Raw genomic sequence first — 13,557 nt, 5'->3', positions numbered from 1 at the left:
TTACAGTTTATCCAATAAACAAACGATACAAGGGTGTAGCCACGGGGGTGGCCAAGGGGACCCGCCCCCCCCCTTCCATTATGGCTATCGCCACGATTTAACATTTGTCTTGCTCTAAGCCTTCCAATGGATCCTGCAGTGTTTGGCATGTTTACTCGTCCTTCAATCAAAATAAAGCAGCAGTGAATTATATAATATTGGCCGCTAATGTTTTACAGTTTATCCAATAAACAAACGATACAAGGGTGTAGCCACGGGGGTGGCCAAGGGGACCCGCCCCCCCCCCCCCCCCCTTTTAGCAGCCAAAAATACAGTAAATGTATGATACATTATCTAAAATACAGAAGAAAATGCCTTGGAAGGGCCTTTTGCCCCCCCCCCCCCCCCCCCCCCCTGTTAAAAATCCTGAATACGCCGCTGCGGTACCACAACCAAATATCATTGCTTTATATCTAAATGTCTGTATCCGGTTTTCAGCAAACCCCTAAACCCCGATGTCGCAGGGGCTACCTGGAAGGGCAACAGTTTTCCCTTATCAAAGATTGGAGGTATATATATTTAGTTCAAATTCGCATTACACCTTTTTCAGCTGTAGTTATCGCTGCCTGGTTTCTGTCGTACGGCACACATAAATGAAGAAACGCACCCCTCGCCTCCACCTCTCCCCCCCCCTACACACACATACACACGCCAAACCCCGTTTGTGTCTCATACCTGTAGCTCTAGCTGTCTGGTTTCTATCGGTAGGAAGTAGCAAGTCACGGTACACAAGGCGGTAAAGAAAAATAACACGCCAATTGCTGCATTCAGTGAGCTTGCTGCTAAAACCTGATGAGGATAACCAAAGAGAAAATGAAAAAGAGTGTCATGTTCATATTAATACAGTGCTGCAGCAGGTCCCGAAAAATTGGAGGGTCACTATACTGAAACATTAAGAAAATATTGGGCCACAGCTACTCCTGACTGGTTATTTCCTTGTACTTTTTTAATATTTGGGGGTGGGGGGTTGGGGGGCATGTGCTCCCAGTGCCCCACCCCCTGCTACAGCCTTCTTAATATGTATTGAATGCTGAATAAAATAACTCTTGTATAGATGTTAACTTTAACCACGGCGGTGCAAACAGGGCCATAGACACGACTATATTATAAGCTAATTTTTTACTGAGACAATATATGATCGAGGGAAAATATCAGAAAATGGAGTAGCATAATGTCTTGCAATAAAAATCCATGACTAAAGAAAGTGCTACACTCCGTCTTCTACGTCGTCTTAAGAACGTATTATAACTACAGTATTCAACTGGCGTTCCCGTTTAGTGTATAACTTCTATTCATTTATGATCCTTAAATAAAGAAAATAATTATCTCTATGATAAATGAGCTCTGGCTAAACGCGTGTTTCACTCATTTCAGATTCACTTACTGAGAGATTGACTTACCTGACAAATAAGGGGATTCGGCCTACTTCTAGTTCTGACTACAGATATATTGACTAACCTGAGAGATTAGGGGAGTGATTAATCCTCCTATTCGGCCTGCTCCTAGCGCGTATCCTAACCCCGTAGCACGGAATGCAGTCGGGTAGACCTGTAAAAATAATTACAAGGATACTCGCCATAGCCCTAGTGGCCCAAAGCACTCGGGGGGTTGACTATCCAGCGGCAACACTGCTTTAGAGACTTACAGAGAAAGGGGAAGGGGTGGTAAGGGTGATGATGGCCTGCGTAGCAACCACTCGTGTTTTTGGCGGAAAATTGCGCTCACCCCATTTTTCGCGCGGTCAGAATCTCGCTCATCGACCTTTTCGTCGGTTTGGGGATTCTTTTCCTTTAAAACACACTGCAAGGCTTTCCTTACTAGGGAGATGAGGGCCCGGCCTATTTATCTTCATAATTAGGTTTGAGCCGACAATAAGGGGAACCCCGCAGCAGCCTCCGTTTTTTAGGAGTATCCTCAAACCTTAAATTTCTATCTTCTAGATTTATTTATACAAACATAGACATTAACAGTAAAACGGCATCTCCAGATGCCAGCAAACGATTCAACTCTATAAATCAGCGTAAGTCACCGACCTCTCCTGTGTAACAGACCAGCACTTCACTAGCGGCAAGTGTGATGCCACGAATGATATATAAGTTTAAAGTCGAGACGATCCTAGAATAAGAATTTGAGTACATGTTGGTGTGGTGGATAATATCTATAGAAGAACAAAATATAACAAATGATGATGATGACAATGATGACATTGATCTGATAATGGCAATAAAATATGATAATGATGATGGTGATTCAAGCGCGTACACAGGGGGGTACACAGGGTGCGCGCGTACCCCCCTCGGCTACCAAAAAGTGGGTCATTTCTTATTAAGGAATCTTCAAATACTAGGCTTTTTCCATATGATGCGCACGTGACTGCGCGCCCCCTCCCCCTCTGCTAATCCTGGGTACGCGCCTGTGATGGTGATTGTGTTGGTGTTGGTAATAGTCACCACCAGTATGACTATGATGGTTTAGATTATTGTGATTGTCGAATGACCATATAATCGAATATAATGTAGACGATTTTAGTTTTAGGGGATGCTAATGACGAAATCACCGTCAACGTGCAATTGGCGACCTTGAGCTAACTCATCACGTGACTTTTTCAGTGGCAAATCCAAAAAGAAATGGACACAGAAACGTTATGTTGTATGCCCGACAGTCGGGAAAAGTGGACTAAATGGGCCTTTATGCCCGACAGTTTTCAATTCATTCAAATAAACCCTTAACTTGTCGATTTAGTGAGTACAGAGTATTCTATATTTGTTGAGAAAGGGCAGGCAAATCTTTGAGATTTGTTATTGGTATTTTCATTTAAAAACTTCAATTTAAACGTTTAAAAACGTTTTCTGTTGACTATGTACATTATAGAATCGTAATTTTAATGGCCCCTTTTTACAATATGCTGCTAAATGTCGACAGTTATCGATTTGCAAGAATATCACGGCAAATTATCAACCTTATGAGCTCAAAGTATTATGTATTTGTATAGGACAAGCGAATCTGAATTGAGCTATGTTGTCGAAAAAGAAAGTTTTTTCTTGCTTGTAGACACTACAAACACCTTTCACTTTTCACCTGTTATTGTAGCACAAAAAATCAAGTGTCACTAAAATAACGATTTTATAATGTATACAAGAAAGAAAAAAACATTAAATTCCGACAACAAAGTTCAATTCAGAATCGCTTGCCCTTTCTAAACAGATAGAATACTCACTAGGCTGGCATTTTACTGGCTTATTTGAATAAATTGGAAACTGTCGGGCATATAGTCCATTGAAAACCTGTCCCGACAGTTGTAGAAGATAAAATTCAGTGTCACTTTAATAACGATTTTATAGTGTATACAAGCAAGGAAAAACGTTCAATTCCAACAAAAAGATTCGCTTGCCCTTTCTCCACAAAAATACAATCGCTAGGTCGACAATTTACTGTGATAATTTCGTAAATTTAGAAATGCCGACATTTAGCAGCATATTGTAGAAAATTCCCAAGTGCCACTAAAATCACGATTCCAAAGTGAAGTGTACATAGACGAAGGAAAATATCCAATACCAACACCAAAGCTGGGTTGTTTGAAAAAATTGAAAACTGTCGGGCATTTGTTCCATTGAGGACCTTTCCCGACTGTTGGGCATTTGCCAAGTTTTTTTTGTTATTTTGCTGCTTGGAGCCTAAGCGCCCGCGCTTCTCGCACCCAAAAAGTCACGTGAAACAGTCACGTGATCTGTTAGTGCAGGTCGCCTACCGTACCTTCCAGTACAGATGAACAAAAAGCAAAAGAAGATAGATGCGATGGCAAAGTATATCGTCAACAGAGATTTGCGCCGCACTTTGTCGATTATAAATATCGTCAAAATCATTGCTGAGGAAAATAATAAAAATGCAATATAATAAATTCTCCAAGCTACTTGACTAACGGATTGATGCTGTCCATTCTCCCTAGCCAAATGAAACTTGTTCAGATAAATCATGTTATACTATGGGCTCATGACATACTCGTTAGATGGTTTTTTTATGATTTCCTTTGCTTTGGCTGCAAAATTTCTCGCATCCTTACCAGGTAGCTCTATTCTATATACCTTTCTCATATCCTTACCAGGTAGCTTTATAGACCTTTCTCACATCCTTACCGGGTAGCTCTACCTTTCTTACATCCTTACCAGGTAGCTCTTTAGACCTTTCTCATATCCTTACCAGGTAACTCTATATACCTTTTTCACATCCTTACCGGGTAGCTCTATATACCTATATAATATCCTTAGGGAGTGTTCATTATTTATGGCCGAGGGGGGTCGGTTCCCACATAGGTAGGGCTAAAAAAGTAAATACCGGGTAGCTTTATAGAACTTTCTCACAACCTTACCGGGTAACTCTGCTGATGTTGTCCAGAGCAATGTTATAAAATCTCTTTTTCTAAGTAATCTACAGCCGCATTCTTCCTTACGAACAAAAGCTAGAAAACAAGAGTAACAAAGTGAGCAAAGGCCACTAATGGTAAAACTATCCGGGTATAATATAATAATGGATTGTATATTGTCCATTGCCCTAGAATACACCTTTTTTTAAACAACGTAGTCAGTGCAAATAGTAAATACCAATTGTCAATTGTCATTTAGGTATTATCCCAATATTTCCAGTATATTTGCTGCAAATATATGTGAAAGTCATGCGAGTCAACTTGTCTTTTTTTCACCAATATTCGATACCCAATAATCAGCAATCTGTCTTAGGACTGTTATTCGCCGTTTTCACTGACCTGTTTTTTGAATTAGGTGTATAAATGCTTTAGGAAGGCGTATGGATGTATAACGATGGGGATCACATGGGTAGCCACACGGGCTGTGCGCCGTCTCCTCCCATCCACCCCAATGCATTCCAACGCCAAAGCGTTGTATTTCCCATATTTCGTAGTGATATATCTATGCCCACGCACCCCTCCCCTTCCCCATCTGCAAAACCTAAAAGCTAAACCTGCCTGTACCTGGGCAATTTGAGCCGCTGGTCATCATCTGTGTGGTCAGCAGTGCCATGCCATAGTAGCTTAAAATTACCGAGAACCTGAAACAGAAACCTGGGTTTACTGACAGAGTATACAGAATTAAAAATAGTTAGCATAAGTAGGAAAGTGTAGGCAGGACCATGCTTATTGTACTCAATCACTTCTTGGAAAGCCTTGCGGCTATGCCAGGCCTACTTCCCCACCCCCACACCTATTCCCTAATGTTGTCATAGATAAAACCCAGTGTGCATCAGGTTTCACCCTGATAAAGAAAAATAATAACAAAATGTCATCAGGTTCCTCCCTCGACAAGCACATGTTATCGAAATAAAAAATCCTGGTCAAACATACCAAGTGAGGGATAATAACAGCGTTGTCACTCGGTATTCTGTGTTGAATAAGTCGACTATCCTACCTCGAGCAACCTGGAAAACATGTATCTGTGATGTTTTAACAAGAAAAAATAATTTTGGGAAGGTATCCAAGAGAGGTGTTGCTGAGGGAAGAGGGAAGATACCTTCTCCCCTCAGCAACACCTATTTAAGTATAGTTGTTTGATAAGAGCGGGTTTTCGTACCATGACACCCTAGCCCGGTAGTGGGGGGGGGGGGGGGGGGTGATCGTCGGCAAAATCGATTTTAATCTTAAGGGATGGCACTTGTGCGTGGCCAACAGAAATTCTTAACCCTAAGAGATGGCAAATTGGGTGTGGTCGAAGGAATTGTAAATCCTTTTCGTCTATTCTGGCTCACTCTTAAAAGAGATGGCCAGACTCGGAAAAAAAACGTTGGACACCCCCTTAGGAACAGCAGTTGGTCTATTTTTATACCCTAAGGGATAGGAACATCGGAAAAATCCTTCAACACCCCTAAGGGATAGCAGTGGGTCGAAATTTTATACCCTAAAAGATGTGACGATCACCCCCCTCTAGACGAATGCCTGATGAAAGGGGTAGGGAAAAAACAAGAAAGGCCGATAAAAAGGAAGGTATGCGGCCTAGTGAAGAGAGGAGCTAGTAAGCAATAAAAAGCTGAGAAAACAGCAAAGGGACAAAAAATATATATTAACATAAATCTATAATGTATGACATTAAATCATGAAAAGGATATTATATAGACTTTACGGCAGCCTTCTGGTCTAAATCTCCTCTTGTACAAAGTTTTCTCATCGGGAGGTTAGACCAGGTACTAGTCGACGTGAAGGTATACGAACTGGCAGCCAAGGGATACTAGGAAGGCCAGAAAACGTGGGTACCTATCTAGGGAAATGTTTAAATCTTGGGGGGAGGGAGGAGATCTTAGATAAAGAGAATAGGAAGAAACGTGGCTACCTATCTAGGGGAATGTTTGAATGTTGGAGGGAGGGAGGGGGGCTTGATGAAGACAATAGGAAGAAACATGGCTACCTATCTAGGGGAATGTTTGAATCTTGGGGGGAGGGAGGAGGTATTAGATAAAGAGAATAGGAAGAAACATGGGTACCTATCTAGGGGAATGTTTGAATCTTGGGGGGAGGGAGAAGGTATTAGATGAAGAGAATAGGAAGAAACATGGCTACCTATCTAGGGGAATGTTTGAATCTTGGGGGGAGGGAGGGATTCTTAGATAAAGAGAATAGGAAGAAACATGGGTACCTATCTAGGGGAATGTTTAAATGTTGGAGGGAGGGAGGGGGGCTTGATGAAGACAATAGGAAGAAACGTGGGTACCTATCTAGGGGAATGTTTAAATGTTGGAGGGAGGGAGGGGGTCTTAGATAAAGAGAATAGGAAGAAACGTGGGTACCTATCTAGGGAAATGTTTGAATGTTGGGGGAGGGAGGGGGTCTTAGATAAAGAGAATAGGAAGAAACGTGGGTACCTATCTAGGGAAATGATTAAATCTTGGGGGGAGGGAGGAGATCTTACATAAAGAGAATAGGAAGAGGCATACCTCGTGTGAAAGACCTTTTAACTCGCCCTTGGGCATCTCTGTCTTATTGATCCGAGCCATGTCTTGAAGGGGTTTCATCGCTTCTTCTACCTCTCCAGATGTAATATAGAAATGGCTGGACTCTGATACCCACTACAAGGCAAAGATATGACCAGATAATGCTTAAATGCACAAACATGATAGAAAAAGAACCTGGGAGATCACAATCTATACAAGTACTCGAATCCTGTCTTTGAGAGATCTTCATTGGATGGGAGACTGACATTACAACGTACTGCCCCCCTTTCTCGACCTCACAATTTCCCTCCCAAAAACATGTTTTCATAACATGAAACTCAAGCCCAATGCTAAAATGATTCTAGGTATCCAAAAAACAGGAGGAGGAAGGAGACAGAGTATTTCTCCCCACCACTTCCAGTGCTCTTGTTTAGGTTCCCTTATCTTACGTTGTCTATGTCAGATGTAAACAATGCGTCGACTCAGTACAAACCTTCAACATACATTTTATCAAGGAACGTCTTTTACCTTAGCCAAAAAAAGAAATACGACTAGCGGAAAGGTGATGGCAACGACGAATGACCGCCATCCCAGCCACGGCACGAACACCATTCCAACCAATGACGTCATGAAGGAGCCTATCGCCCAGGCAACCTGCCAAAACAAAACTCGGGTTAAAGAATGTCGATCAACTACTCATTTAGTGCTATTTACCATTTGAAATACATCGGTTTATTTGCCAAAATGATCACTCACGATTGAAGTTTAATGCCTTATTGCTTTCAATTTCATTGAAAGCATCTCAGTCACTTGATTGGATTAGCCGATGGAAATGGATTCTTTGAGTAAGTTATTGGCCTTCTTTAAAGGAGCGATCATAATGATGATAGCTGCCATCAGCAGTATGACATTGGAATTCAAAAGACTATCAATCTTTGAATATATATGGAGATGACTCCCAGGAAAATCAGGCTGATTTGTGGGATGTTTCTGGTAACATTTGTCTCTTCTCGGGAGGGGGATTGTCCCGTATATACTGTATGTCAGGCTTAGTTAAGGGGTCAAGTTTGATGGGTGTCTTCAAACTCAGAGGACTATGGTATAAACCTGGTGATCCGGTGTGCTTGTGTGACAGGCTGGATAATGAATAAGCTATAAATTAACACAAGGTGGAAAAGGCTAGTTGTACGCCTCTGTAAAACAGAGTGGTTACGCTTACGTTTCGCGCGTTAGCTTTTGGCGGAGAAAGAGCAATAAGAATCAAAGGGCTAGCGCTCAGCGACGGCGACGGCAGAGAGAACGTAAAACCCAAAAAAAGTTTTCATGCTTTGCCCCAATTCAAAACTAGTTTTGATAAATTTTACACGTTTTTGTAGTACCCCAAAATTATAGACAAATCTAGAATCTTATTTCTAACATAGCAAACACGGATAGTATAGTTTTCAGCGCACACGTTCCCGTCATCGCTAGACCGGGAAACTTGGAGTTTTCACGTTGTAGTTTGAAGAAAAACGGCTGAAATGTATAGGACAGAATCGATTTCGAACCCATTTCATGTCTAGTCTGGCTCTTTGAATTTCAATTATTTTTTGCCGTCGCTGTTCGCGTTGCCGTCGTCGTTGCTTAAATTCCCTACTGTTTCACAGGGGCGCACAACTTACTTTACCTGGTGTTGATATATAGCTTTTCAACGCCACGCCTACGCCATCCATCTAGATTTTCTACAGCTTGTCTGTAGTCTTTCTAGTTATATCGTCATTGATAATGCGTGTATGAGACTCTCTATATGGTTATGTGACGGACTAAATAACCATTGTATCCCTACCCCAAGTGACAACACAGTTGCCCCGCGATGCTTGATGGGAGAATACTCTGTCAACAAGGCAGCGCTAAAAAATAACATAATTTCACGTTATTGCTTGAATAAGCGCCGCGGTACATACTGAATTTGTCACGTACCTAGCGAGGCCACTATACGGAGAAGGCGCTTATTCAAAATCGGTTATATCTCTAGATAAAAAAAAGTGCCTTTTTACAACGTATCATGGAGTAAAAATCCTCCCAGAACCATAATAAAGTAAGCTTTACGTAATGAAATGTTGTGTCAATTATCGTTGCTTCTCTTCTTAACGTACCGTACCCCTCATCATTATCACAGACTATTAAGTGCAACAAATACTAGGCGAGGCGCCCACGTGGTTGTATCGTCTATAAAAGTAGTTTCGCCCACGCTTCAAGGTGTTTCACCCGCGGTTAAAAATACGATTTTCTCTCGGGCTCTTTCATCAGAAAACGTTTTGTTCGAATGTATATCTCGCTGCTTTAGAAAAATCAAAACTAATGGAATACTCAATCGATCGCAATGATCTTTATGGCAAAAAAAAAAGGCTCAGATATGTGGGATTCTTTTTCACCAGAAAATTTAGCTCTGATAAGTGGAATTACGTGCGTACGGCTATAACTATTCCAGTGCTCTCTCGATTGCCACTATCTTTATGTCAAATTAAAGCTCAAATATAACGGAATCTTGTTTGTTTACATATTCATATTTTCCCCGCAGGAAAGGCGAATATTCTTGGAGACGCTTATTCGAGCAATTACGGTAGTTATTTGGGTTATTACGCCTGAATTAGAGTGTTTAATGTGAGAATTGCTGCAAATGTTTGTTTGTTTCCTCTTTATTTTGTAATCCTTACTTCAGTCCGATACCCCCAAGTCCAAAGCCGACGATCCCTCTTAAGAACAGTAACCAGGGATATGAAGGTGAGAACGCACTCAGAAGGCCAGCGTACGCCACGGCCACACTACTCACTATTAACATCTGGAAACAAGAGTACACAGAGTAAAAGCCTCGTGTAAACAGCGCAAGCTTTGATGGTGAAAGAGCCAGTGGTGCTGGGGGGCTGAGTGAACAGGGGGTTTATGACGCGACAGTGCAAACAAGATGGCCATCGATTGGTTTTAAGACGGTTGACTGACTTTGTGCTATTCAGAAACAAGACAGGGATTTTGGATTCACCCAGATCGGGCAACAACGAATTTGGCAATAAAGCATTCGACACACTAGAAGATTTTGTACGCTCGTATGAGCAAATTTAATATCCGGCGATCGCCAGTCTCGGATGAATCAGATGTCTCAATATCGGCGAATACTCCGTCGCGACAGCAGACCTGGCGATTTTAGGCGGCGATTAAAATTCGCTCATATGAGCGTACAAAGTCGAGTTATGTCTCGTAAGCCATAATGTCCGCAACCTAGCAATCAGTGAACTCTAGCAATAGTAGCAATGTGGGTCACGTATTTTGCGTAGATGCCGCTGTTTACAGGGGTCTTCTTATTTTACCGGTTTTCTCCCTAAGTTGTCACCAAGCCAGCCCAGTATTGGTGACCCGATGAGAAACATGAAGAACACAACCTTAAATGAGAAAATAAATTAAAACATTTCATCAAAAAATATTCTTTTTTAGACTTTGAAGCGTCCCGTCGACAGACAGGACTTTCTCGATGTAATACACAACATGGACACAAAAACAAGAGCTAGACTGCACGCGACCTGACGTTACCAGGTTACCATAGCAACTCACCGTGGTGATCATGGCAACCTGTACTATGGACAAATCCCACTCGCATTTGACGTAAGACACTAATATGGATAGCATGGTGATCTCCATGGCGTCCGCCACCTGAGGATAACACAAACAAGGATGGTCAGTACGCACAGGTCTTTGTATCTAATATCAAACGTTCCATAGACTAAAATAATCAGACCTGTTTAATTCTAAGCAGCGAACTTCGCAGAACTGTTCTATTATTTAGATTTGTTTCATCCACTTGTATTTGATAGTGTATCGCTTTCCTGGTCTTTGTTGTGTTGTTCGATGTTTATAGATGTTTGTGCTCGAAAAACCCCGGCCAGTGTGCCCAGTTTTCTAAGAGGTATCAGTCACGCTTGACTGGTGGAACTAAAGACACATGGTGGAGGAGGCGCAAGTAGCAGTTGTGACATAGAGCCCCTTTGACTTGTAGTGTGTTAGTTTGTAAGGATCGAGGTTCGTGTACTTATAACCATGTCTGAATCTTCTGTTTGGGGGGATTTTCTATTTTTAAGAATCATCAGCTATGATGGAGGTAGATTTATGAAAGATAGATCAGGGCCGTAGCAGGGGGTGGGGCACTGGGGGCATGTCCTCTCCAATATTTTCAAAAGTTATAAGGAAATGACCAGTAGGGGCGTGAGTTTGTCCCCAATATTTTCTTGATGTTTCTGTATTGTGCCCCCCCCCCAATATTTAGAGGCTTGCTACGGCATTGTGGATATATAGGAGTTAGCCTCGTCCCCAGACCTCGTCCCCAGCCCTCTGTTGTCAAACATTATCTGCATATGAAGAAAACGTTGTCGTTTTGGGGGTCTGGTACCGAGGAATCTTGTGTCTTATCCGATACTTTTTCCATTGACTAAAGATGGTCACAGTCACTGTTTTTCTCTTCTGATTGAAAGTCATAAAATTTACGAAGGCCCTGCGATACGGCAACATAAAAAAATAACAAAAATCATTCAGTTTTTCCAAATAAGGAATATATTCGTTTCCTTATATGAAAGTGACCGCGTTTTGCAAAAACGACAATTTTTGGCTACATTTTCTTGATATGCGATGAGCAGGCGAGCGGCAAATCAGAAGTGACGTCAACCGACAGACCGCTCAGCCAATAGAAACCAGGGAACAAGGCTAGATGAGGCTCTTACAACGGAGAAAAGTGAAGACAGACTCTGCTATCAATCACTCGTTTTATTTTTTTTTTTTTAGCGGTCACGGTAACGAATCCTGCATTCCTATTGGCTAATAGAGCGGTCCGGAGATTCCTATATCTGCCCTAGGTCCGAGAATTGATATTTTGCGCGCGCTGCCCGCTCAAAGTTTGTTTCCGCTGGCGCTGGCGCCGTATCGTGAAATACCGTGACCGAGGTCTTGAAAATACTGACCGAGGCCGAGGGCCGAGGACCTCCCACCCGGCAAATAACCCCTATGTACTTTTTATTTAAGAAGCTTCTTACCCATTGAAATGAGCAGATAATGCCCAGGCGTAGTTGAAACCACCCATAGCCGGAAGCCTCTACGGCATCTGACACTGTAAATGTGGGAGAAGTCTTCCCTGCAATGTCACGTGACATCATCCGATTAGCAGAAGATGCAAGTAGACTATAATATTGTGATTTGTGTTTAAACTCGAAGAGAAAAAGACAAATAATCACAAATCCCCATAAAATACAAGCGTTGAGGATTTTCATTCGGAATTTTAATAGAATATCCTGCCAGTGGCCTTGCCCGCCCCCCCGCAGGGTGTAAAGTTTACGGTCTTCACGCCATGTCTTACTGTGAGCAGTGTAGAGTGTACAATCGTTTAGCCTTTTAGTCGGCTCTCTAGCTTCATTTGGAAATTGTTTTGGTGATCCCGAAACTCCGAAAACAGGAATTCCCGAATAAACCCACTAGAGAGTGGGCTAGCCGGCTAACAGTTTTCCGCTCGCCTTTCTCGTCTGTGCCATAGTTCTTCTCCTCTGCGAGGTTGAGCATCTGCATCTTGTTCGCGTAAATCAGAAGACCGGGATGGCGGCATCAACTTGACATTGAAGGGAATGCTTATGATCGCATATGGACTGTTGGATTCAAATTATCATTGCAAGGGAAAATTATTGCACGGAACATTGACAATACTAGTTCTTTGTACTTATAAATTGCTTTTAAAATGTGAGCCCGAGAAGCAGTCCAGATCTCGTTTGTTATATTGTTTGTTTATCTTCGTCTTTACTAGGAATACTCGCAAAAGCTGAATAAAAGTTGATAACTCAGTAATGATAATATGAGCCAAGATACTTGATACTTGACATGTAATAGTTCATAAGCCTATAAAATGCTTGTAAATTTGGAGCAATTCTTCAAGTTAAACGCGTTGGTCCGACAACAAAAAGTAAGAATTTAAGAAAATGAATATTAACATACAACTAATTTTGTAAAATATTACTTAGTGATCTTGTTGGGTTCAATATATCCTGAACTATAAACTTGCCTTTTGTTGAAATGTAAATATACTACATGTTTATTTTTGGCTTTCAGCATTAGAATCGATATTAAGAGCGTTGGAACAGATATTACGAGCGTTTAATGGCAGATACAAAAGCAAAACTCACCTTCTAAACGCCCATCACCCTTTGCCACTACCTTAGCGACAATTCGCCGCTTTTTAGCTGGTTAGTTTAGTTCGCAAAGGTTGAGATATTCTTTACAAATTTGTCACGCATTGGTGGTAATTATTCAGTTCCTATTGAAAACACTTGTATCGTATTTATAAAATTCATGATTGTGTTACGTGCGACAAAAACAAAGGGTGACCATCCACTTGGATATGGGCTACTCTTTTCGGGGTGGGGGGGGGGGGGGGGGGGGAGGCCATCCTCGGTTAAAAAATGTCCCGGAAGATTGAAGCACTTTGCTGGGAGCAGTTTCGTCAAACATCGTCGACTTGTACTCTATTGCTTGTTTTTTAAGTGTCATATACCATATGTCAAACAAGACAAGCAAAACATTGGG

General features: G+C 41.8%; 1 protein-coding gene across 3 annotated transcripts; it reads right to left on the bottom strand.

Moving 5' to 3' along the window:
* Positions 1-60: 60 nt before the first annotated feature.
* Positions 61-13,335, bottom strand: LOC5510952 (synaptic vesicle 2-related protein). Of its 3 annotated transcripts, XM_048726908.1 has the most exons (17): positions 13,158-13,334; positions 12,498-12,626; positions 12,024-12,121; positions 10,555-10,653; positions 10,314-10,385; positions 9,666-9,790; positions 8,795-8,858; positions 7,498-7,623; positions 6,973-7,104; positions 5,393-5,466; positions 5,024-5,100; positions 4,406-4,495; positions 3,793-3,904; positions 2,073-2,154; positions 1,498-1,587; positions 715-828; positions 61-160 (listed from the first exon to the last, which is right to left on the bottom strand). In XM_048726908.1, exons 2-17 carry the CDS (start codon positions 12,547-12,549, stop codon positions 152-154), a joined length of 1,416 nt encoding a protein of 471 aa, XP_048582865.1. In that variant the 5' UTR covers positions 12,550-12,626; positions 13,158-13,334; the 3' UTR covers positions 61-151. The 3 variants fall into 3 exon arrangements, with proteins under 3 accessions (XP_048582865.1, XP_048582866.1, XP_048582867.1); XM_048726909.1 differs by lacking the exon at positions 4,406-4,495 and having other exon boundaries at positions 13,158-13,335; XM_048726910.1 differs by lacking the exon at positions 12,498-12,626.
* Between the last annotated feature and the right edge of the window lie 222 nt (positions 13,336-13,557).

Source organism: Nematostella vectensis, chromosome 4 (assembly GCF_932526225.1).
Source record: "Nematostella vectensis chromosome 4, jaNemVect1.1, whole genome shotgun sequence".
Lineage (NCBI taxonomy): Eukaryota > Metazoa > Cnidaria > Anthozoa > Actiniaria > Edwardsiidae > Nematostella > Nematostella vectensis.
Note: the sequence above shows the minus strand (reverse complement) of the source record. Positions and strands in the feature narration are given on the sequence as shown.

Excerpts from the sequence above, each read along its gene's own strand:
- LOC5510952 (XM_048726908.1), bottom strand. The coding sequence starts at position 12,549 with ATGCAGATGCTCAACCTCGCAGAGGAGAAGAACTATGGCACAGACGAG. Across the intron at positions 7,624-8,794 it reads CAACTGTGTTGTCACTTGGG|GTTGCCTGGGCGATAGGCTC; the intron begins GTAGGGATACAA and ends TTGTTTTGGCAG. Across the intron at positions 3,905-4,405 it reads AACATCAGCAGAGTTACCCG|CAATGATTTTGACGATATTT; the intron begins GTAAGGTTGTGA and ends TATTTTCCTCAG.